The sequence below is a fragment of the Aythya fuligula genome, chromosome 10, assembly GCF_009819795.1.
Source record: "Aythya fuligula isolate bAytFul2 chromosome 10, bAytFul2.pri, whole genome shotgun sequence".
Lineage (NCBI taxonomy): Eukaryota > Metazoa > Chordata > Aves > Anseriformes > Anatidae > Aythya > Aythya fuligula.
The window spans coordinates 5,550,013-5,576,096 of record NC_045568.1 but is presented as its reverse complement, the minus strand read 5'-3'; the positions used below and the strand labels follow the sequence as shown (position 1 = coordinate 5,576,096).

General features: G+C 34.9%; 1 protein-coding gene across 1 annotated transcript in view; it reads left to right on the top strand.

Annotated features, from left to right (window-relative positions):
• Positions 1-17,366, top strand: part of ATP2B2 (ATPase plasma membrane Ca2+ transporting 2) — a 124,046-nt gene extending 106,680 nt beyond the window's left edge. Inside the window, exons 20-21 of the mRNA XM_032194226.1 lie at positions 810-992; positions 17,031-17,366. Coding sequence (XP_032050117.1) covers positions 810-992; positions 17,031-17,342 — 495 coding nt within the window. The 3' untranslated portion in view covers positions 17,343-17,366. The remainder of the gene's footprint in view (positions 1-809; positions 993-17,030) is intronic.
• Positions 17,367-26,084: the final 8,718 nt, after the last annotated feature.

Genomic DNA, 26,084 nt, shown 5'->3' with positions numbered 1-26,084 from the left:
ATTCAAAATAATTGTGTTCAACACAGTCTGACTACACTATTTGCAAATTTTTAAGATTATTAGCCATCTCCTCTATTAATTCCAGCGACCACTTCAGTGGCCAAACTGAATAAGGAGAGGGGCTGAGTTAAGCAGAATATTTAATTAATATATGTAAATATACAATTAAACAGAATAAGGACAGAATTCTATAGAATAAGACAGAATTCTACAAAAAGTCCAGTGTGAAGATATTCAAACCTATACCTTTAGAAAACTTGTTCCTGTTAAATGCTGAGAAAGCCATTTTGATTTGACAAAATAAATAAAGGAAAGCTGATTACATGACCAAATTTAGTGTGCAGAGATTTATAAGCATGCAATGCAACTCATTTTCAGCTCACATTAATGGACATTAGACCACTTTCAGTCATTAGAAATCCCCAAACACTAATTGCAAAAGTATCAGTCTTGTTAAATTTCTTTTATATAATAACATTCAAATACTTATATCCCCCTTTATTTATTTATTTATTTATTTTGAGGAAGGACATCACTTCTTTCTAGCTTTAAACTTGTTCCATAGCCATGTATTGCCAATGTGGTTTAACAATGCCAGTAATGGTGATTGTAACAGTAAATAAGGTGTTTGGGGCGGCTAAAATGGAGTTGGATAAATACAAAGTGCTATTATGAATATGCTTATAGTAGCTTTTCTGAAAGACTAGAGAACTCATTAACTCATTAAAGTATCAATGTTCTTTTGTAATTAGTAGCTTGTAATGTTATTGAATGAGGTTTATGTTTTCAGCATCTTTTTATAATTTTAGGTCATTGCAACCATCCCAACAAGTAGGCTAAAATTTTTAAAGGAGGCAGGGCGGCTTACTGAGAAGGAGGAGGTCCCTGAAGAAGAACTCAATGAAGATGTCGAAGAAATTGATCATGCAGAGAGAGAACTTCGACGTGGACAAATTCTCTGGTTCAGAGGCCTCAACAGAATCCAAACCCAGGTATGTTACAAGTAAATGCCCCCATGGTCTAGAAATAATATATTTAATCTGTGATCAAGGCAATATAATGTTATAGAAAACTACAGAGATGGTTATGTGTCAGAATGATGGTACTTGGAAATTGCTTTACTGAATTCAAAGGAGCAACCTGTGGAATAGTAAAATAGGCAAACTTTAAGAAGTGTGTGTATAGAGGAAGTGAGGAGATTATAAAATGATAATATGCAAAAATAGGAATACTTTTTTTTTTTTTTGAGACTACTGCGGACATAGTTTTTCTACTTCAGTGATAACAGCTGATAAAATAGTGCTACCTGGAAAATGATAGCTGTCACAATGACTAGCAAAATGTTATGAAGGCCTTCTATAACATGCCATTTTATTTTGTCAAAAATATGCTGTTCTCGCTCATGCCATGACAGAGTAACTTATTGTTGGGTCTAAAGTGTAAAGCACCAGTTGATTTGAAAAAAAAATAATAATCTTTTCTGTTCTGACAGTATCGTATATGTAGATCATGGTTAAAAGGAATTAATTTTCTTTCTTGCAAGGTCATGAAAAATCTGATTCTCGATTTATTTTAAGTAGTAAGGGCTCAAGCGTCTATTGGATGCTGAAATGTATGTGTTGGCTACTATGGATGATTTCTTAGATTTTTTTTTTTTCCTTATAACTTTTCCTAAATACAAAAATCCATGACATTTTTAAAGCAAAATGAAGGGATTCAGATAAATATTATACTAAATACTTGTACAGAGTCCCAGTGCTAAATTTAGTGCAGTTTAGGCTATTTGGTAAAATTTGTCCTGCAGTGCTAAAAAAAAAAAATATTTCAACTGTTATGGCTTTTTCATTGCAGTCAAGTAGCTTGTTTGATAGTGCTTTAGTCTTTCTAAGATTTGTGCTAGCTTGCAGAAGAGACCAACTTTGAAAGATACATACTCCCCATGATATCATGTGGTTCTGTGAATGTTTTACATTCTCAATGTTTTACATTTGCTTACAAGAAAAAGAGGTGAATAATTAAGAAAACATTTTTTCTTTAAAGAATCTTTCCTTTAAGTAACTTTTATTACAGAAGATTTTGAGTTTGAGATTTTTGTCTTAACTAGAGATAGATGGTATTTTCTCTTTTTCCATCTACAAATTGATACTTTTTTTTTTTTTTTTTTTTTTTTTTTTTTTTTTTTACCACCCTGGAGAAAAAATTGCAGTCATATATTTTAGAAAAATGGGGGAAAGCAGTAAACTGAAGCTAGGATAGTTAGGTCTACTTGGTGCATCACAGGAAAGTGAGAAAGGCAAGAGAGTGAAATTAGAGATTAGGGTGTTAGAGAGAGTCTTTGGGTAAATTACCAAGCTTCTGAGGTAAGTGATTAAACATGGATCTTCAGGGTTGTACGTCTTGACTCCTGTCTTGAGTCAGGAGCACTCATCAGTAGAGAAATTTCAAATTGTCACAGTTCCTCTCAGTTTAAAAGGTGACAAACAGGTGCCCAGGTAATGGTAATCATTATGGAAAGATGACCTCTAAATGTGCATTCTTTTCTTCCTGATTGGCTGTAGGAGGAGTATTGTCTGTTGGCATTTCTGTCAGGATGTCTTTCTGGTTGTGGTGAGTGCAAAGAACTACAAGCACACACACAAAAAAAAATTACATCCTTTCAATTCTTTTTCTAGTCTGAGAGGTAGTTTTTAGCTCTTCTGCATATCTTTGTCCACTTAATTCACAAACAAATTATTATTCTTTTACACTATTTAAAACAAAATGAAATTAATTACATTTCTTTGCTAACATCCATCTTCTCAGTTTCCATTCTGCTCTTAGTTGTAGAAATACCTTTGGTAGGATGCACTGTTTCCCCTTCTGCCAAGAGGCTCTGTGATTTTTTTTCCTCATTTTTTTTTTTTGTTCAATGACGTTGATTTTTACATCCATTTCACATCTGTGGAATGCTAATGGAAAAAAGAAAATGGGCCAACACACTCAAAAAGAGTTCCAAAAGCAGCTACAAGATATCCACTGGAGAGTGATGAACTTATATGCAGGTCAAATTAGACCAATTGTTGGATGGACCTTGAGCGCATTTTGATGTGCTATGTGTTGTGGCCCATCCAAATGAATTCATACACTTGTACTACATTTCTCAGGAAGCCATCTAAAGAAGAGTTGATGGAAGAAGATGAGGATGTCTGTAGCATCCTTGGGGAGCTGGAGGATTTGCAAGAATCCTCTGATGCCTAATGCACTCCTGGAGATGCGGAAGAAGAAGGTAGAGCATCCCCTCACTTTATATATGTAAGAGGATGTCAGTTAAGATTAGGAATAAACAATAGACTGATGACTTGATTGATCATTCTGATCTCAGCAAGACTGGTTTCTACCATCACACACTTGTGCTGTATATTAGATCATGTTTATTTTTGGTTATTTGCTATTCAGTCATTACTGGACAGATAGCTACAGCATTCAACAAAAGCCTTAACTCCTAGGAAAGTTATAAAGAATCTACAGTAGGTTTTTTTTTTTTTCTTTTTTGTTTTTTCCTCTCTGTCCAGATAATTGACAGATCTCCTTTGTATTGTTCCAGTAAAACCTCATCCAAACTGGCAAAAACTTTGCAGTAGTAAAGACTCTTTTTTTCTTTTTCTTTTTTCTTCTTTCTTTGTTTCTTTACTCTCAAAACAAAGGTTTCAAACCTAGGCAACCAGAGAAAGAATTTCCATTGTTGACTCTTTATACTGAAACATCAGGCATTTCTATTTTACACTCTACATGCAGAATTTACTTTAAAGAAAGGTGCATGAAAAACACACATAACTGAGTTATAGAGATTGGCTATATATTTCTGATTTTCTTTCTTTTTGTTTTTTTTTTTTTGGTCTACTTTTGTTCATTTAGATATCATTTACATGTCTTGTTGTCTTATAAATATACCTTGTGCTGTCTCTGCATGAATGCATACTGTTCTCTGGATGGAAGAGTGGCTACTTAATAGACAACTTTGTCAGAAGAGCTTTCACAACTGACTCATCCTAGTTATGCAAGCTTCATAAGGATATAAAGCTCTTAAATTTCATAGAAGACAGGGCTTTTCAATCTCTGCTAGTTATCAGCACTGTTTTCCAAGTCTTTGCTGCAGTTCTCAAGAATTCCTTATTCTGAAGGAGTGAGAGAGTTAAGACTGATCATACCATCTGGGCAGATCTAATAATCTTTGAAAAGTTCCACAAATTCATTGCATCTTTTCAAACTGAATACCAAAAAGTTTATGTAGTTACCTTATATTTGAATATGGAAAAATTGCGAAGAGCGGAGGTTCTAAAACTTTTCAAGATACATATCTTACTTTTTACAACACAGGGTCTGGCTCTTTCCTCCCTCCCTATCATCCTGTAATTCAAAGTTTGTTTTATCTGCTTGAGGTAGGAAAAAATAAATAAAAATTCTCTAAATATTAGAAAAAGTATTAGAATAAAAGCAATACATAAATGAAAATACACAGGTGCCATGTTAATTGCTACAGAAATGCATTTAAAATTTTCAGAAATTCAAATGTCTAGGGACTGCTAATGAAAAAAGGAAGATGCCTGTTTAGACAGTCAAAAAATACAGAGGTGCTGTATTGCATTTTCTTCCTCTTCCTTTCTGCATTAAAACTTTGTTCTTGAACAAATGCAAATGCCATAGCAATGAAAGTCAATCCCAGCAAGTTTTTGTTTTTTTTTAAAGTTAGATAAAAAGAAAAAATATAGCACCTCTTTTCTATTTTTGTTTGTTTGTTTGTTTTTGTTTTTTCTCCCATTCTGCTGTTTAGCATTATGCAGAAAACATTTCAGGGGAGCAAAGTAAGTAGAATGGAAACTGTTATTTCATGCAGATTAAAGTTGAGTTTGCTAAAGCAAACTGCCAGAGATTAAACAAAGCAAAATTGTTCTTGTTCTTTAAAAAATAAAATAAATATTTGTTGGAGATAAGGTGAATGATACCTGGATCCTGTTGACATTAATGACAACAGAAATGCTTGTGGAAATTCTGTTATATGTCAAGAGTCATAAAAAAGTTTTGGCATATCTGTCCTGTCAGGACTATTCTGTTAAGATCCAGCCCAACCCCCCTTTTTTTTAAACTGCTAATCACTGATATTTCAATTAAATGTATATACATTTGTTTAAAATATAGATCTTATAAATTATAGGACATAAAGAAAGATAAGAGAGGTGAAAAATATAGAACAGCGTTTTTTTCTTCTACCTAAAGGCATGCAATCAAAACATGATTACATTCTTTGTTTTGTTAGAAAATTTTCTAACTTTTTATGATGTGTGACTTAGCCTTTACCTTCTCATTTTTAGCAGCTTGAATTGTTCTAAATAAATTCAGTCTTCTGTAATTACAAAAGCATCCTATTTTAAAATGCATTGTTTACTTATTTATTTGGATGAACTCTTTCTTCTTTGTTTTCTGATTTTGGAAGATAAACTCCTGGGACAAGTTCTCCTCTTCTTCTTCCTTGGCTTTAGGCAGAACACAGCCCTGTATGTTCAGCCTTTAAGATTCTGATAACGTTGTCATCATTCCCCTGTAGATTCACTCAATGAAGATCTGTAGTTATATTTTTTTTTCATGAGAAAGAGTAAATTACACACCTGTAATTCTTGTTCTCTGGAGAAACTATTAAATACAGATCTTCCCTTGTCTTTTCATTCATGCTTGTACTAGGGTCTTTTCCTTTCAGTTAATTAGAAAGGCATTTATACATCTAAAAATGTCCTTTGGCTTAGGATTTATCATCTGTGTCTTCCACAGTGCACTTCATGCTCTCAGTGAGAGTCTTTAAAATCTTTCTTGAATGTTCTCTTTTGAAGAGTGCTCTGTCACCTATATCAGATCATGAAAACCCAGGATCTTTATCTAATTCTACTTTTGTACAGTGAACATTTCAGGTGAGTATTTAACATGCCTTCATATATAACCCATGGTTTGAGCCATATGTTGTTATCTAGATGCCACTGATTCACTTGTACCCTCATACCAGATGCTAACCCACCCCATATTGTATTTTTTAACTGTGATATTTGTGTTGGACATGTAGGTCAAAATAAGTTTGCTGCAGGAACAGAGCAAAGTTGGAAAATGTTGTCATGACTGCTTAATACTGTAGCTATCAGTATGCACATGAAATGCATGTTGTATTCCGGGCTCTCATTGGAAAAAAATGGGTCAGTGAACAAAGCTGTTTCATGTTTGTCTAGTAAACCTACAGTCAGATGATTATACAGCAGTAACCTATAATCCCTTTTACTGGGATCTTGATATGGTAATTTTCAAAAAAAACCTGCAGGAAAATAAAGAATGAACTCTGAAGACTAAGATAATGGGAGGGGATGCATCCATACCACTAGAGATGAAGCCATATTAATTTATTTATTCCTAGGACTGATTGCAGTAGAAAATGTTAGCAAAGTTATTATGATGCTTTCAACTTGGAGAATTTATGAGGGCTTGTACCATGGTTTGTGCTGTTGAAGTTGATAAATATACCACTTAACCTTTTCCCAACTACTTTCTAGGCTGTGTCTCTTCAGAAATCTGGGTTGCAAGATACAAATTTGGGAACAGTGGGCTTCTTCAAATAAGTGGTTGGGTGAATTCTTCTAGTGGGTTCTCATACTGTTTTGTTATGTTGTGGTGGCACTAATGGAACAAAGGATGTTTTGGTGTGTATGGATTTTAGCATATATTTATTCTTTGCTCCTATCTGCCAGTCTCTTATTTTACATACATTTGATACATAGCGTCTGCTTTTTATTAGGTTATACTGGTGGCACAGACAGTCTTGAAATACTTAACCCTATTTTAACTCATCTTCTCAGTTAAGGACTAAAATTACTCAGGAAGGTATTCATCATAGATACATGTAACACTGAGTGCAATATGCATATGGAAATAAGAAATAGAAAATAGTAAAGTAGAAAACTGCAATATTCAATTCAGTTCAACATCACTTTCTGTGTAATTTTAAGCACTGTATAAAGATAAAATAGTAATATTTTAATCTATAATTGTAATAGACTAGCATTCATTATTACTGTAAAATTTACAAAAAACTTTCATTAAAGAAAAAGTCAGATAAAATATCAGAACACTTTCTATTTTATCAAGCTAGTATACTGACAACCCTGTTTTTTGTAGACAAAATGGATTCTTATTTTGAATATTTTTATAGGCTTTTGTTGTTGTTCCTATTAAGTAAATGAATTTTCCACCCTCTGGAAGAACACGTAAAGAGTAATAGCAAAGTAATTTTATTCTCAGTAGGAAAAAAGTGGAGGTTAGCTATTTCAAGTATTCCAGTTGTATTTAGTTTATTTACATATAAATAAAATGGTTTAAATTTTTAAGATTTTTATTTCAAATCTTCTCGTTGTTTAAACTGATGCAGCTCCACTGTCTCTGCTATGGAGCTGTTTCATTTAATCCAGGCAGAAAAATTGGACCATTTCATATCTAAAAATATTATAAAAAGAACACTTAAAAAAAAAAAAAAAGTATTTATTTCAGTTGAAGTAAAACTGTGTGCACGGTTGATTTATTGTTTTTCATTATTATTCCTGTCAGTTTTGCAACTGTATCCATACTTTAAGCAACTTGTCTCATTCTTTCCTCCATTGCAGATCGAAGTAGTCAATACTTTCAAGAGTGGCACTTCCTTTCAGGGGGCTCTAAGGAGACAGTCCTCCGTCACAAGCCAGACCCAGGATGTAACCAATATTTCTAGCCCTAGTCACGTATCGTTATCCAATGCTCTTTCCTCTCCTACCAGCACATCTGCTGCTGCGGCTGGGCGTGAGTGTGTATTCTTAATGCATCAGACCTACAGAGATGCCAACTTATGTAGCAGTCATTTGAGACTGAGCTACTTTGCCCTTTCCCACTTTGTCCTGTTATGTTTATTAGTTTATTACCCAGCTACACAAAACTGGATTACTTTGTGTACAGTAGATGCTCTCCATCATTTATTGCAGGTTATGTTAGGTATTGTTAGAGCAGGAATTTGTAGACATTTTTATCCAGTTATGGAGACTCTATTTGAGGTTTCTGTGTTATGTTTTCCTGATGTCATTGTATATATTTTTCTTCTGCTTACAAAATATGTATTTTAAATAGTTTTGTGAAAATCTTGTAGTAAGAGAAAAAAAAGAAAAGAAAACAGCTTGAAAAAGATCATTCTTTCTGGAAGACTGTATAATACAGGTCACTCACAGCCAAGGAAAATGTACTCTAATTGGGACGGATGCAGTAATAAAGAAATAGAGAATATAGTTTATGATGCAAAGCTATGTATTGTTTACATGAATGATGAACGAAAAGAACTGTTATCTCTAAATCTAGTTGGAGGTAAACATTAAGGAGGGAGCTAAACTGGTTAGTGGACAGTGTTGATGCAACAAAATAAATAAGGCAAAAAACTTATGTTTGAAAAAGTTTCTAAACACTGAAATCTTGAAAGAGCTTTATTATAGGTATAAGTGAAGCATCTAGTGAAGTTAATGAAGAGAATGAAATTTTTGAAAGGGCTGTTTTACTGACAGTAAAATGTCTTCATTTGCCAAGTAAAACTCATATTTCTAACCTTGCTTAGCATTAAAAGAATATTTAACTTTATAAAGTCACTTTTACAAGTCTGTCCCATACTTTACAGACTCATGCAGTAGTTACCTGATGCAAATTTTAGTGAAAAGCTGGTGAGACAAGCCAGCTAGAGAGGGAAAGCACACAAGGAAAAGGCAGACAAGAGAGGGAAATAACATTCCAGAACTGCTGGATGAAAAAAGGAAGCTTGACCTTTCCCTTTAGTTCAAGTGCAACCCGTTCAGTATTTGAAAATCAAGAATAAAGAAATTTCTGACATACATTAGAATTTTTGTTGGAATTAAATGTCAAAGGAGAAACTTTACTTTTGCTAAGAAGCCAAAGATCCATTAAGGTTTTGACTTTGTCTGTTTTCTCTCAGAGAAAATTTTTATCTTTGTCTCATTGGAAATTTGGCTTGCTAACTTTTACTCCAACAACATCAACAATTCAAGGCAGCATCATGATCAAGAGAAGGAAAGGCATTGAGCTGCAGCCACTATGTTTTGGTTTATTAATATTATGACACAAACCCAATGAATGACAGCGGGGGAAAAAAAAAATAAAAGTTGTTTATCTCCAAATTACTCCTCTTCTAGAACCTGGAAAACCTTTCCAAATCCAAATATCATAGAAATAGGGTGTGTTTTAATAATTGGCATTTTCTGAGAAAATTTCAGTTGCAAAATGAACACCTAGCTCTACTTTTTGGCTCCTTGCTTAAAATATATGTAGTGGGACAGGATTGACTGCTTTTCTCTTGGCTGCTCACAATGAATGAAACCCTAAATTATTACATTTTTCCGTGGGGTGGGAGAAATAATGGGATAACTGTATCTCTGGTTTTTAAGCCTTTCCCTCTCTTCAGGATTTTTTAAAATATTGCATATGTAGCTATCACGTCGTTATTTGGAAACAAAATCCTGTAGTTTTTCTATTATTTTGGAGCAGATTAATGTTTGATTCAGAGACATCAAAGTATTTTTAAATTTTATTAATTATTAACAGCCACACATAAGTTCAGTAACTACTTAATGGAAAAGCTGCCTGTAAAATGCTGTCTCATCTACAATGGTTGGTGAAACAGATTAGGAAAATGTTACCTGAATTTTTCAGGTATTCATAAGAATGGCACATTCAAATCATTAAGAGGGTTGCAAACCTTAATGAAAAGTAATTTATACAAGGAAATATTTACTGTAGTACTGAAGTTTCCCTAGTTATGCTGAAATTGTTTAGCTGTCATAGTGGTTTTGCCATCAACAAACTACATATTTCTAGAAGTCAGCATTAGTTGGTAATAATAGTTAGGTAGAGGATCTAACTGTACACAAAGTAAACAAGTTGTTCTTTATCTTAGTCTGTTTATATCTAGTTCTCAAATGTTGTTTATATTTTCAGTAGGTAGCCCCTTCAAGAGAATGCAGTTTAAAATTTTCCAAGAAAGATGCACGTTTAATATTCTTTGATGTTCCTCCTTCCCCCATTCTCACAGAGTATATAGTTAATAACGTTCTTAAGTGGAAGCAGTCAGAAAACATAGGTCTCTTAAAAACAAACAAAACACCACAAAAAAATTCTTTCTTTCATAAAAAGTTAAAAGTTAAAAAAAAATATTGAAAAATAATTGGTGAGGCCCTTGCCCAGGCTGCCCAGGGGAGCTGTGGCTGCCCAAGGCCAGGCTGGATGGGGCTGGGGCAGCTGTCCCTGCCCTTGGCAGGGGGTTGGAACTGGGTGGGCTTTAGGGTCCCTTCCAACCCAAACTATTCTGTGATTTCTATGAAGCCCCACCAAAAAATAATCTTCCAGATCGTCAGTCTGCTGCAGTTTTTAAATTTGCAGGTTCCTTCTTCTTTATTCTCTTGAGGTCTGTTTTTGGTCTGAGATTTTTGGAAGTGAATATTTTACTCAATCAAAATTTTTGTTTTATTAATGCTAGCAGCAGTGGCCTCAAACAAGCCACTTCTAAAGATGGCACAGGAAAAAATGCAGGGTGATGACTCTAGCGTTTCTAGCAGCAAATTAATGTCATACCAAATGATCACAAAATATTCTCAGTATATTTCCATCATACAGATCTCTGAAGTTTTTTTTTTTTAATTTTTTTTTAAGTGTTTTTCAGCAAAAGAAGAACATAGCCTAATTAAGGCTGTATTTTTGTTCAGTTTCACTTTTTTTGGGGTCTAACATTTTCTTCAAAAGTGGGGCTAACTCTCAGGTAAAAAGAAGTTTTTTCATTGCCACTTTAACTCATAAATAGCTGAAATTTATCAGACTCACCAAGAAGCCATCATTTTAGGTACAATACTTATATCTGTAACACTTGCCTCAGAGTGGCACAAGGGTATGAGCATCTGCAAATTATGTCGGAAACTGTAGCACAGAACTTGATTCTAGTAGCAATCTTGATTCTAGTGCATATTGTGATGCATTTACTGATGAACAATTTAAGAGAGTTTGGCTTAGCTTTTGTAATCTATCCTGCATGAAAATCAGATACTCTTGTATTGAGAAAAAATATTTACTGTTCAGCAGCTTTTGCTGAAAATAGGATTTTATTTTATTTTATTTTTTTTTAGAAAACAATCTGATTTATTAAATGTAAGGCAAAATTACTGTCTCATACTTATCTAAATTCAAAACACAGACGATCAAGTCAAGTGGGCAAACCAGCCTTACTGAAATTGCCACTTGCTTTCTGTAGCAACATAGTTTAACTGTCACATGCAGAAATGGAATAAGCAAAATGTGACTTGAAATGAAGTCTGCATCTAGAATGATGTTTATAAAAGTTGCATCATTTAGGGACATCAGCTGATAGAGACAGAGATACCATAGTAAAGCTTAGAAGTTCTCACTTGTTATTACAAAGATTTACCAAACTTACAGGGATATGCAAGATCAAAATTGACTTCTGCATATCTTTCCTTTAGGGAAAATAAATAGACTTAAAGTCTTAGTCATGTCCTCAACTGGAGATGTGTCGTGGCAAGATTTATTGTCCTTACATAGAAATAATTTCTTTAAAAGGGTGTTTAATATATTTAAGCTTTGTCAAATCTGATACAAAAATGTCAGGTTCTATAAATTTGCAGGAGTCCTATAATAAAGGAGAAATGCTATGGAAAGCGGAAGCCCTGCATATGGTTCTGATCTCATGCCCTGAAATTCAGTGGGATAATAGTCGCGTGAAACTTTTGTGAAATGAGAATCAGGCCTGAGGATATCCCAGACTGCGTAGTTATTCTATTCTGCCCTTGCTACATGTGGTTTGAGTTTTTGGTAGCACTTCCTGGATTTATTGCATATTTATGTAGAAGGAGAGTATGCGTCTCTTTCACTCATTAATGCAGAAACGTAGAAATTATAATTTTTCTATTTTTTTTAATTTATTTTTGAATTTACTCACCTTCTTCATCATACAATCCAGAACATGGTAGTCATATTTACAGGTGACTCCTTTGCATATAATATCTCCTCCTGTGGATACTTAATCTGATTTTATTAACTGGGAGGATTCAAAAATAAACAAAACCAAACACACTGAAGATATGCCTTCTATTTCAAAGCTTTTATGTATCCAATAGTATTTGACCAAACTTTTACATTTGTGCAGCTATAGTCTTGATACAGAATAGTGTCAGTTACACATAAGAGTTGGCATCTCTTTGCAAAATTGACCTCTTGTTTACAATTTTATACTAATCACCTTACTGATCTTTCAGTATTGAATTTATTTGCTTTTGCAGTGCCCTACTCTCTACTGTCTGAATATTAAATGTGTTTGTTTTCCCAGAGGGCTAGAGAACATTGGACAAAAGGGTTCAGCAGGAGAGAGTGAAATAAAAAGAGGTTGTGAGTCTTTAACCTTGAGCCTGAAATGAATGTGAACCAAACTCAAGATACTTGGCTTATATGAAGCCAGGTAAACATTCGAGTATAAGCCCACACACTACCAACCATATGACATCTGCTGATGATTAACAGGCCTTGTGTATTTGCCTAGATTGTTGTATTTAGGAGTGAGATTCTGAACTTCATCTTTTATTCTGAATGGACAAATTTGTAGTATCTAAAATTTTAATTCTTTTATTCTTCTTGCCTGATGCAGTATAATAAATCTAACTTTCAAGGTGGGATGAAACTCAAGAGTTTTTTCTATTACAGCTACAGAGAAGAAAGAAGTGGAAACTTATAGCCATGTCAAAAATGTCCTGAAGTGTTGTCCCCACAGTCTTTTGTTTAAAAGCAGTTCATTTTTTTCTGTTGTCTCCATTACTGTGAGAAAAGGGAGCTGTATCACACTGTTTGTCTTCCCTTGGCATTGTCAGTATCATAAAGAAATCTCATCAACATGAGCTCCACATAGTCCATAGAAACCAACACCTTTTAGGTTCTATCCATCATGGGTATGTCCCTGCTTTTACATGCTGTACATTCTGTGAAGTTTATTGGCTTTATCTTCAAAAAGTAATCACACTTTGTTTCAGCAGAGCCCCTAAAACTTTTACAGTAGATATACTTCATATAACCTTGAACTTACTTTAGCATGCATTAAAAAAAAATGTTGCTATTGGGCCATGTAACTCTCAGTAAATAATATATTTAATTTCTTTGATTAAATAGGGTAGTGTTATTATGTATAAATTAAAATACCACCTTTGTATTCAGCTACCTATGTTTCCATTAAAGTACTGAAAGAACCAAATTTTGTTCCTGTAAGCAATAATTTGATACATTAAGGGAAAGATTAATAAGATTTTGAATTACATTGTAATGAAGGAATTCTGTCACTGAATGAGGTGTGACACTAAAAGTAAATGTTTTCTTCTACATACCAAGCAATACAATTTAAAATGGGGAGTTTCTCTTTAATTGAGATATTGATGGAAATCAATCTCTGAAACTTTAGGGAGATGTTAAAAAAAATAGTTTTCTACAGATACTTAGAGAAGGAAATTTACTAGAAAGCTATCTCTAAGTACTCTCAGATTTAGGGATTTGTCCAGATCTGGCCCTTATTTTACTGTTGTATTCAGCAGATGAGCTACTTTACATATCAGCAGGTCTAAACTACTTTTTAAGCTAGTATTTTATTTTTTATTTTTAGTAAAAGTCACTATGAAGAAACAGAATCTATGCCAGTAGCATTTAAATGCTCCTGCAAGACTTTAATGGTCCATGCCAGAACTTTTTCATAGATCTTTACATAAAGTGAAATGATTGCTGGCTGATTGTATGTTCTGCAATTAAAAACCTTCAGATTGCTCTGTAAACACATTTAGTCCAAGCAAAAGATGTTAGTGTAGTGTTTTCTTTCAGTGGGTCATCAGTTTGAGCAGTCCCAGCAGAGTATTGAATTCAGGTCATGGCAGGCAGGTTTTCGTAACTTGTTTTCAAATACAACCAAGTTCTATTGGTTTCCCCCAGCTGTGTAACATGCAAATCAGCTACCTCTATGGTTGACTAAAAGCTTGGCATTAAATGCAACTTTTACTCCAAATGTTGGTATTAAATGCAGTATCAACGCACAGTTTTTAAAACACTTTGAAGCAGTTCTTACGCTACAGTATCCTTTTCTTAGACTACTTCTGAAATCTTGCTTAAGCAGAATTTCAGTGACTTTAGTGGTGTTTTTTTCTACTACAGAACTTGGAGTCTCATAAAATGAAATTAAGTTCCTCCCTTGCTAGCCTGTAGAGGCTTAAATGCAGTTTGTGTGGCCTGAAGAAAAGCTTTACTTTCACTGGGTACTACAGAATCTATACAAGCATAATATGAAATTGCAAGTCTTTTCTATTTAAGCGAAAATCTAATTTACCTTTATTTAAAAAAAAAAAAAAAAAAGTCTAGCTGGCAAACAGAACCTAAATCTATGCAACAAAAAGTAGCTGTATTCAAAATAAAGTATTTACTTGGTCGATAAGATATAGTGAACAGCTGCAATTGAGTAAAATGATTTATTTTTATTTAGATAGCAGAAATAATAGGGATCTTTGCAGAAAATACCACCGTATTAGCCCATATTATAAAGTAAGCATGTTACAGAGAAATTCCCTGATTTAACTTACCACAATGTGGTAGCATGTCTTAAAGATTGCTTTGGCTAACACGCTGTTTTTTTAATTATTTAGTCTAATTACTTTGCACTTTAAAATACAAGAGAGAAAGGCCTAGAAAATGAGGGAATTAGTATGTCAGCTCTACTCTATGAGTTCAAATCCTATTTTTAGTAATGCAAATGAATCTTTTATATGCCTGTTCACTACAGAACCATAACACAGCAAAACACAATTCAAAGCAATTCAGCCTGCATAAAGCCCTGCTTTATAATTCCAGGTGCTCTGTCAAATAGAGGTGCACCTCTATTGTAGCACGTAATCTTTACTCTTCTTATCCTCCTCTTGCCTTGCATGCCTGCCAACCTCCTGATATCTTCCAGTACCCCACATCTGGCCAAGACCATTCTGCACCACTCTGGTCCTCTTATTTGGAACATAAGCAGTACACGAACCTGCTTTTTGTACTGTGCCCTGGTGTTACCAAATGTATTTCTAAAGAGAAGGGAGGGTATTTGGCCTCTGACTGAGGGCCATGGATCTGAAGATGGCATGACTTCTGCTTTCAGGATTTTTGAAAGATTACAAATATTTAAATGTAGAGAACACAAACAAGGACAAAGGTCAGAGAGATCAAAATACAAGACAGCCTCTTTCTCAAATCTGCTGAAATTCTGTACAGCTTAGGCAGCTCCAGCCACAGGATCAGCTAGATCCCACAGCTGGAACACGGTGACCCCGTGCCATTAATAAAATACAGTCTGCTGATTCAAGGAGGAATTAAAGCTTTACAAATTAGTGCTGTATTAAACCAATCAGTAATGTGCAGCATATTCACATGTAAAAAGATACACATACCTACCGCCGACCATTTCAAATGCGTGTGGAAAAGCTTTCACAATGCCTGCTTGCACCTTTTTCTGCCTCTGCCTGTGTTTTGGTCTCCCCTTTAAGAAATGCTGAAAATTCACTCATGAACTACATGGAAGTAGAAGGATAGAACTCATATTTAGTCATAAAGCATTTGCCAACAGATCACATTTTTGCCATTCTGTTTTTTCCTCTTTGCCCCTCACTCCCTTCCAAAAAGTTATGTTTTTTCAGTAGTAACACATAGCACATTCCTTCACGTCTTTTCAGAACCAGCAGGTCACTGGGATACAGACAGCATCCCTACCTTTGCTCACCCACAGAGCACTAGCGTCCCCACTCTGCCATGCTCCTCTCTCTCTGCTCCTTTCATTTCCTACTGAGAAAGCAATTTGCACTGTGGCTGACAGTCTGATGGGCTGAGCCTTGTAGCTTTTCACCTGTGTTTTTATTGTCAGGTGGCTAACAACATTAAATTTATCCTGGCATAAGTCTGCTGACCTAGTTTAAAGACTGCATATATGGCATAAATTTTGTCGCTTTCAGCGTCTAACCTTACAAATAGTATTAAAACTGAGACACAGAAAATGAAAGAGCTTGCTGTTTAACAATGTAATTCAAGTCAAACCAACAATCAATACATTATTTTACTATGTTTTCTATATATTAAAAAGTTAAATGGCTAGAACAGTGGGTCTATACTCGAGTGTTTACCTCACATATGCATGAAGGAAAAATAAAAGTTGGTTCAACAATACGATGTTCACATTATCCAGGCTTCCAAGTGTAGTTGTTGTGTGCAAGTTATCTCTGTTCATGTGGTAACTGTGATTTTTTTTTTTCTTTTTCTTTTCCCCCTGTGGTAGCATGATTATGCTTAGTATTTTGTCTGCTTGGCTTTTTGTGCTCTTGGCTGCATTCATTTAGATTTTGCTTTAAAACATTGATATTACTGATAGTTTTTACCCTTGGCTCCTGTGTGTCTCATATGTACCCATCAAACTGTGTTTGTGTTCTATGCTTTTCTGTTTGTGAAGTGTGATATGTTATGTGTAATGTTTTTTGTTTTTTTTATTTAACAATACAAAAGAGACTTTTTTAATTAAAAAAGCCTTCCTACTTACTCACTGCAAAACTATCAACATGCATGGTTTTACATTTGCATTACAATTAACATGGCTTGTCTTTTACTAGGGATGTACCACACGAGTGGATGTTCGCTTTCTTTAACCAGTACTTCCCATCAGTTCTTTGATGGCTTTAAACTTGATTTATTTTAATATTGCAGTTGATACAGATATTCAAAATGCACATAACTGAGCCACTCGTTTATGCATATAACATCCAGAGACTATGGACTTCAGCTGCCTGCACTGCCCTAACCATATGCTACATTCTTCACAAAGTATTCTCTAACACAGTGTTGCCCTTTAAAGGTGCGCCTCTGACATCTCTTTCCTTTTCTCCCCCCAGATCCGCGTCGTGAAGGCATTCCGTAGCTCTCTCTATGAAGGTTTAGAAAAACCAGAATCTAGAACCTCTATTCACAACTTTATGACTCATCCTGAATTTAGGATAGAAGATTCCCAGCCCCACATCCCACTCATTGATGACACAGACCTAGAAGAAGACTCTGCTCTCAAGAAAAACTCGAGTCCACCGTCTTCGCTGAACAAGAACAACAGTGCTATCGACAGTGGAATAAATCTTACAACTGACACAAGTAAATCAGCTACCTCTTCTAGTCCAGGAAGCCCAATACATAGCCTGGAGACATCACTTTAGCTGAAAAGGTCACTGCAAAAAAAATAAAAAAATAAAAAAATAGTAAAATAAAATAAAAACCACAGCAACCGAAATATATAAATATATATATTAAAAACATTGCTGGCTGAAAAGCTGTTTGAACTCTTATTCACTCTGAGACAAGTGAATGAATTGTTGATCACAATGGTTTTGGGGAAAGAATGAATGGCTGATTTACATACCCCCTCTTGTTCCCTTTCAGAAAAACAAAACAAACAAAAAAATACCCTCCTGCATGAATGTACTGTACACTTCTGGCCCTTCTTTCTCTCTTTTTGTTTCTCTTTATTTTTATTTCATTTTGTTTTATTTTTCCTCCTTAAGCAGGAACTGCAGAGGACTTCTTTCTGAGGCTATTTATCCAATTCACTGGTCTGTGAGTTTTTTGAAATGCTTGTGTGGCATGGACTCAATTGTATAGATTAATTTAAATAACTTTTTTGAAGTTGCAAAGCTTAACTTGCACAGTAGATTTGCACCAGTTGGACAGAGGAACTTAAACATTTATGAGACTATATATAGAGATATATACATATAAGTATATACATAATTAATTATATATATGTATATATCTATCTATATATATATAGTTATATATATATAAAGTTTCTTTGTTGGCATGTTGCCTTGTTTCTGCTCAAATTGCTCTGACTATTTTAACTTATTTATGTCCTAAAAAAAGAATGTAATTTGTTTACAAGCCTGTAGATAATATCCTTAACTATTTGTAGGGTTAAGAAAGCACTTCCTGCCGAAGTAGTATAAAAATGGCTCAGCTCAGCTCATTGAAAACGTCTGTAATATTGCACCCTAGATATTTTATTACAACTGTGTTTTGATTTCTGCCTGAATTTTTTCTTTTTTTTTTTTTCTTTTTTTTTTTGTTAAGTAATGTAGATATTGCTAGTAAATAACAAAAGAAGCCAAAATATAACACATTGGATGTAGCATTGTGATCCTATTTACAGGGAGGTAAACCAGGCTTCCTTTGTTTCAAATTAAAATAGGAATGATCAGGTTCTCTCTTTTTTTTTTTTTTTTAAGTTATTTTTTTTTCCCTCTGATAAACTGCTTGAATTTGTTTTGGTGCAACAGATGATAATGGAGGCTATTTCATTCTTTAAACACATGGCAATGGCTTCCAAAAATAATTTTGGAAAGAAAGAATGTGAAACTGAGTTGAGTTTATAAATAACAGATTAAAAATACATTATATTTGGTTTGTCTATATGGAGATCAAACTAATGTTAAAATATTGTGATATATTGTGTTAATCCTTTTCATTTAGTAATTTAGGCATTTATTTCCTTACTACTTACAAAGTATGGGCTGTTGGCATTTTGGATGAAAATTACTGTAGGTTGTTGCTTTGATTTTTTTTTTTTTAAAGAAAACTATCATTTCTGCACTACTAGGTCTGACTGAAGCTATATTAATTGTGTATTGAGATATGCTTTGTGTGATTTTGTTTTTAACCAAGCTTGTCTTCCTGTAGTCACAAGGTATACTGTAACAATTGTTTAACTTAGAGCTTTCTACAAAGAAGGCTATTTGGAAAACCTGCAGTAAGAGGGTGAAAAATATTTTTCAAGATGGTAACAGCCCTGGTAACTTAAAATTTATGAGCTTATATAATTGCTATGTCAACCACTTGAATGCTAAGCACTTTGTGGATCACAGATTTTTCATAAATAATTTTTGTATTTAATATAAAGTTTGCTTGAAGACTTTTCAGCATATGATCTTTTCCATAATTGTACAGTGCAAAAGATATTTTGAATTACACCATTGATTAAGCCAGATGTGTTGAAAAACACTCTCAAACTAGCTTGATAAATTGATTTGTTAAGGTATTACTGGTTGTCTTAAAGTTGGCTAATACCATGGTGCATCTCTGCAGTCACAAGAACTAATCCAAGCCAGAACTCTCCAAAACAAGATTAGACTCATGGCCAAACTGCAGACTGAACTGACTAAAGTGTTTTCAGGGTGCATCAAGACTATTCAGCCAGGTAAAGCTCAAATCAGCTTGAATTGCCAGCTTCCGGACTTTTGTGTAGAAGCTTGAATGTTTTTGGCTCAAACTCATAGTTCGCTGATCCAAACTTTTCACTGACCAACAGAACAGGTCTTGGGAGGCGTATACAACTCTGTTTTCAACAGATAGTGGTACCCGTTTCTTAACAGTAAAAAGCTAGCATGAAAGCATTATTATTTTAGCTAATTCTTAGCAACAAAGTGATTGAAACTCAGTCAGGATTGTTCTTCGCTTTGTAAATATGGTGATTAACCTTTGTATAACATGTATTGGGTTTCTATGGCCTATTTGGGATATCATATTCAGAAGAAAAAAAAGTGTTATCTATTTACAGGGAAGCCTCTAGCTTTGGACTTGAACATCTTCAAAAGCTATTAATACTGGAACAATTTATTTTCAGCATCTTAACACTGACTGTTTGCCTTTTTATTTTCAAACACTTCATATTTTTTCTTGGTTTCTTTTTTTTTTTTTTTTTTTTTTTTTTTAATTTTCCTGTAGGAGTACCCCTCTTTAAGGTACCATTTGCAGACTTGAAAACTGTTAAGAAAATGAACACTGCATTCTGTGTATATATAGTAAAACATATATAAACTGAGATGCATAGAAAACTTGGGCTTTTGTGAGCAGAGACTGTGCTTTATGTATATGATAAATGATAGATTTTTTTTTTTTTTTTTAAAGCAGAATAGCTATGACCTTTCAACTACAAGTCGTGCATCACAATTCCTTTCTTTTATTGCTTGACCTCTCTGTGATGGGAACAATGGATCAAAAACCAAAATGATCAGTTTGTTAAAATTCCCTGCAATATATAAATGCTCGCTCTCGACGTACTGTACTTAGCAGCATGAGATTTGTGGACAACAATACAGTGGTACATTGGCAATCCATCCCACTAGGGGTTATTAATATATGTTCATTCATCTGTTTTTATGAATTTTTTTATCTAGACAATAATTGTAAATAAAGAACTTACTCTGTCTGTTCATTTAATACTATGCAAAAGGTTATGCTTTCTATTGTTATTCTTATTCCTACAGTGTGATGCTGGAATGTTTGTGGTTTCAAAAAAAAAAAAAAAAAAAGACAAAAGTAAGTAAAATATGTGATGTAAATTATTTTATAGTTTGAAACAAAATGATAAAGTTTTACTCTTGCTGCTTACTGTCTAATAGATCTCTCTTGGCAGGAGCACAAGTGGAAAATTTAAAGAAATAAATTCACAAAGCAGCATGAACAATAACAGTCTGAACGTAACAGCTTTCTTTATTTTCACTTGAAGTCATTAAATCTAGCGTTAGGTTCCCACTGGCATGTTTTAATGTAATCGTGTATGCCAATGCTCTGGATTGGCAGCAGGAAGCCTGCTGACCAGCCAGTGGTAGCACTGGCTACCTCAGGCTTTCCTTACGCCCAGGTGCTGAGTCAGCCCAGAGTGCTTTCTATTCCTGTCTGCTGCGCGACAACGGAACCCCTAGAAAGCAAGCTTGGTCCATGCTGTGGTGGTGCACGGTGGTGGGAATGGCTGAGCTGAATGCTGCAGAGAACTTGGCTGAAATTAGTAAGTAAAGAACAAGGAAGATGCATGAAGGCCCTGTCAATTTGAGTATGACAAAAAATAGTTTAATGTTGGTCCTAAGCTGAGCATCAAAGTCTGTTTCCCTATCACTTGGGCCCATATTACATACCCCTCCATTAAGATTACTTTTTGCATCTCTTTCACTCTCTGCCACTATTAGAAATATTAGGTCTGACACCTTTTAGAACTGTGGGTTAAGGCCAGGAGGTGCATGTCCTGCCAGTTAAGACCTACCCTAAAATCTCTGCATATGCACTGCAAGGGACAAATGAGGGATTGCCCGTTCTTCTGCTCAGACACTCAGCCCCAAAAGTTCCTAGCCCTTCCCACCCCCAGCCTGGACTAATGCACCTGTTCCATGAACAGATACAGGCTGTGACCGTGCAAAATTACTGCTATACCAATGGCAAGGTTTAGAAATTAACCAAACAGGTGTACAGATTCCAGCTTCTCACATAAGGTGTGAGGTAACTGTCATAACCACATTTTAAGAGGTAAAATGGTTCAAATCACAGACTTTCTTGTCTTCTTAGATTTCAAGCTTTTACACAAATTCTGTATGACAAGAAGCATCTGATAGCAGCACTGCCAGAACTACTACAAAATAGTACTAAAAAGGGAGAAAAGTTACCAGTAAATAAAAATTTATTCCACAGAGTAAATTAACAAAAACCCTGCAGAAAATTGTTGTTAGGGCATACTGTTGGACAGTGGCTTTCTTGGAGAAGTTGAAACTGTGAGCTCAGTCTAGGTGACAATCTGACTTATTTTTCTTTTAATTCTGTCACTTATTTACAGGTCCAGTTGCCCTCCTTTCTACACACATAACTCTATTTACAGCCTCAGTCCGGGTGCTTTTGGCAGGGCTCTTCATCTCTGAAATAAGTATGCACATGATAAACTGTTTGGAAGAAAGAGGACTGGGATTGTTCAGTGGGTTTTAAGTAACATATATGTTAACCTTCTGTCAGCTTCTGAGGTCTATTTTAGCAATTGCACCTCTTCAAGATGTTTCTGACATCTTTGTAGCACTGCATGGAAGTGAGCCATGCATGTAAATTTAGGAGACTACCAAGGAAGAAATTCCCCACTATACTAACTTGCTATCCTTTGCATCAAACCGAAGATTCAGAAAGGCACGTAATACTTATTAGTCTATTGTGGGCAATTCACATCCTGATTCAAAATAAGGGTGCCAGGTTTTATTCTTGCTGTTCTTCTTTTATCCATACTAAATATACCATTAAGAAGACAGCAAGTTAGTTACACACACACAGGTAGAAAAATCAGGTATTGATCGTGCATGCTGATGCTACACCAAGTGCCACTGCATGTCTTTGTCATGAGATGCTGTTCTGACACAGGATGGGGGAAATGGTTCAGAAATAATGGGTGAAGGAAAAGAGAAAGGAGAACAGTAAGGAGAAGGAGGAAAAAAAAGTAGGTGCATTTAATACTTCACTATATGCTAAAATGAAATAAAATTCTAATTGGTTATTGATGATTTGATCTAGGCACTGAGTTCTAATACCACATATATTTAAGTAGTATCTTCTGTCTTTTCCAACTAAAGTTAAAATTCATAAATAGGCTTAGGTATAGGTTAGGCATCCTGATTTACAAAAGTTGCTCAGCTGTTACCTCAAACCTGTCATCTCATGAGAAGATTGACTGGAAGAAAGATGATATCTGGCATTGCCTTCCAAATTATGTTTTTCTATTATTCTATGACACAGAATAAATGTCACAATTTGTGGTATTGGTTAACTTCAAAGTAGTATTAATAGCCTTTCTCACAAAGGCTGTGAGAGGATCAGGGTTCAACACTTCAGGCTTTCTCTTGGTATTATGGTATTACTGTAGTTGCTTTTGGGGAACCACAAAAAGGTAAGCAACAGACATTTCCTATATATGTTTGTATTCCTGCAGCACTGTGAGACACTGGCAAGGATGAAAGAAGAGTTATTCATGGTTCAGACCAGGACTAGGCCAACATGTAAATTGCTCTGGATTATAAACTAGAGATCCATATTTCAAATTTTATCAGCATAGGTAATGCTCGGATTTGTTCATCCACATGTTGATAAGAAGAGGTAGTAACTGCCAGAGAAAAGTGATTCTTTTTTCTTTCTACCTATACTATTTCAACAGGTATATTAGTTCTATAGTAAAATTGATGGAAACTGAAACTATCATCAAACTACTTATTTATTAAACAAGACAGACTGTTGAAAGACAAATCAAAGGAAATATTTACAACAACGTTTTCTCCCATATGTTCAAATAAACATTGATTTTATGCTGCCAGTCTGGAAGAGCATTTTTGCCTGGTACCAACTGAGGCATTAAGTGCTAAGGAAGGGAATGTGTTTTTCTGTTTATTTTGTCTATGCTATGATGGAACTGTTCACTTTTCAAGCAACTCGTAGAGCACCTGCCTCTCCTCTTTGTGTCTGTGGATTTAAGAATGATTAGAAGTTGAGCTGGTATAAGCAGAGTAGATACATAGCCAATACATTTACTTTATAAAAACATCCATAATTATGAAAAATTAAAAACCAAGTTATTTAGTTTTCTTAACAAACAAACAAACAAACTATAGAATATTTATGTCATCTCTTTAAGAAGTATTTTTAAAGCCTTCTGGTACTTTCATCAGAGAGTTATTTCAAAATCAACTTTTGTAAGAGGCATTTATATTAATTTTCTAAAAAATTAGAGAAGATAAGAAGATAAACATTATTTGGTGACAAATTATATAAGTTACAAATACTTTCTCATCAAAGCATGTCAACTAGGAAAGCTTTCTTATGCTTACTTTGCATAGATACAATTAATCATAATTCTTAATTTGACCTGTTTGGAATAAAAGACAAAGATTACAGGAGTCATAGAACTTGTCATTTTATATATAAATGGTGAATTAGTTTTGGCAAGTAACTGAAAAATATCACATTATTTCTGTCACAAAAAAACATAGAATCATAGAATCATAGAATATCCTGAGTTGGAAGGGACCCTTAAGGATCATCAAGTCCAACTCTTGACACCGCACAGGTCTACCCAAAAGTTCAGACCATGTGCCTAAGTGCACAGTCCAATCTCTTCTTAAATTCAGACAGGCTCGGTGCAGTGACCACTTCCCTGGGGAGCCTGTTCCAGTGTGCAACCACCCTCTCTGTGAAGAACCCCTTCCTGACGTCCAGCCTAAATTTCCCCTGCCTCAGCTTAACCCCGTTCCCGCGGGTCCTGTCACTGGTGTTAATGGAGAAAAGGTCTCCTGCCTCTCGACACCCCCTTACGAGGAAGTTGTAGACTGTGATGAGGTCTCCCCTCAGCCTCCTCTTCTCCAGGCTGAACAGGCCCAGTGACCTCAGCCGTTCCTCGTACGTCTTCCCCTCAAGACCTTTCACCATCTTCGTAGCCCTCCTCTGGAACATGCTAAAAACTATATTCCATATCTTCTTTAACTCATGATAAACTTGCCATACCTCTAAAAAGTTTTAGCACTAGTATTTATGTAGTTGAATTTATGGTGAAATGGATCAGGCTGTTTACCTGCTGAAAATAAGTTGTTGTGGCTGCTGGATAATTCCGGCTGCTTTTCAGGCAGTTCCATGACTGGTCTCACCATATGGGCTGGTGAAGGCTAGAGCTAGGGCAGAGATGCAACACTATTAACAGAGTGATAGAGAGAGGACAGAATAAAGACACAATTATTTCAGATTAAAATGACCGTTCTTCCAAGCTGAATTGAACAGATGCCTCTAGTTTTTGTTTGTCTTTCAGTCTTACCACTTAGGTACCAAGCATATCATAGTGAATTATGGTTTCAGAAGCAAAAATGCAGAGTCACAAACCTCTGCTCAGTGGCTGGTGTAAATAAAGCTGATTTTCTGCCAGGCAGGTGCTTGCATCTGATAAAATACCATCACACTTCACATGAACTGACATACTTGCCAGAAATCTGAGCGAGGCTGAGGGGACTGACCTCTTAACAGAGCTGCAGGATGTACAACATTGGCTGGATCTAGGGAGGCCACTTCTGATTATATATACACCTTTATTTTTTCTAGAGTTTAATCTATTGCCAAGAATTAAAATCACTTATGGTTGATTTTATTATCCTATTTTATCCTCCTGTGAGGAATTTGGATATGTTCAGTATTTTTCTATTATACTTTCTGTGCTGTTTTCTATAAGCCCGAAGTGATAAAAAGGGTTTTATTAAATTATGCCTTTTTTCCTATATCCTACATTTTACATCCTACATAATATATCCTGTGTTTTCCTACATTAGTGTCCAGTAGCCTCCAATACCCCATGGATATGAATACTCTTGGATATGAATTGTACTTTCACTATATGAGAAAACAGAGAAAGACTACATTTTTAAGTATGCTTTAAGGATTATTCAATTGCCTTTCTTTGCATTTTCATGTTTAAGGCTAAAGCACTACCTAGTAATGACAGAGCATTTTGTCTCCTCAGTGTTCCTGCCCATCTGATGGTGCCAGTACATTTTGTGCTTGAAAATGTTCATGCTGATCTATGATGTACCACTGGCAGAGCATTCTTGTGTTAATCGTGGGCCAGTACAGCAGAATGGAAATCTGCCATTCTACCAAACACCAGACACTACAAATAATAGCAATCTCCTGACACCACTTTGAATTGCCTAATGTCAGAGAATACTGCTTTGTTGGCTAGTTACAGTCAAATCTTTGCTTAAGATTCATTTTCTTTCAAAAAAGAGACACCCAGCAGTCTCTCTATGCTTAAATGTTCAGTTCTATTATTGTATCCTGAAATGGGACTAAACTGTTATGATTTGAGATTCCTTTGTACAGTAGCTTACATAATGCACATGCCACATTGCACAAATCATGTCTTTATTTAAAAAAAAAAAAAAAAAAAAAAAAAAAAAAAACATCAAAAGAGACATTCTTTAGGTTCTTTCATCATCTGAGACTTGGTGGGGAACTCAGACAAGTAGTACTGAGAGATCTCTTCTAAATTAGTTTCACAAAACATCATTCAAAAAAATCTTATCAAAGAAAAAAGGTCTAGTTTTAGAAAATAGCAGCTAGTCATCCTGGGC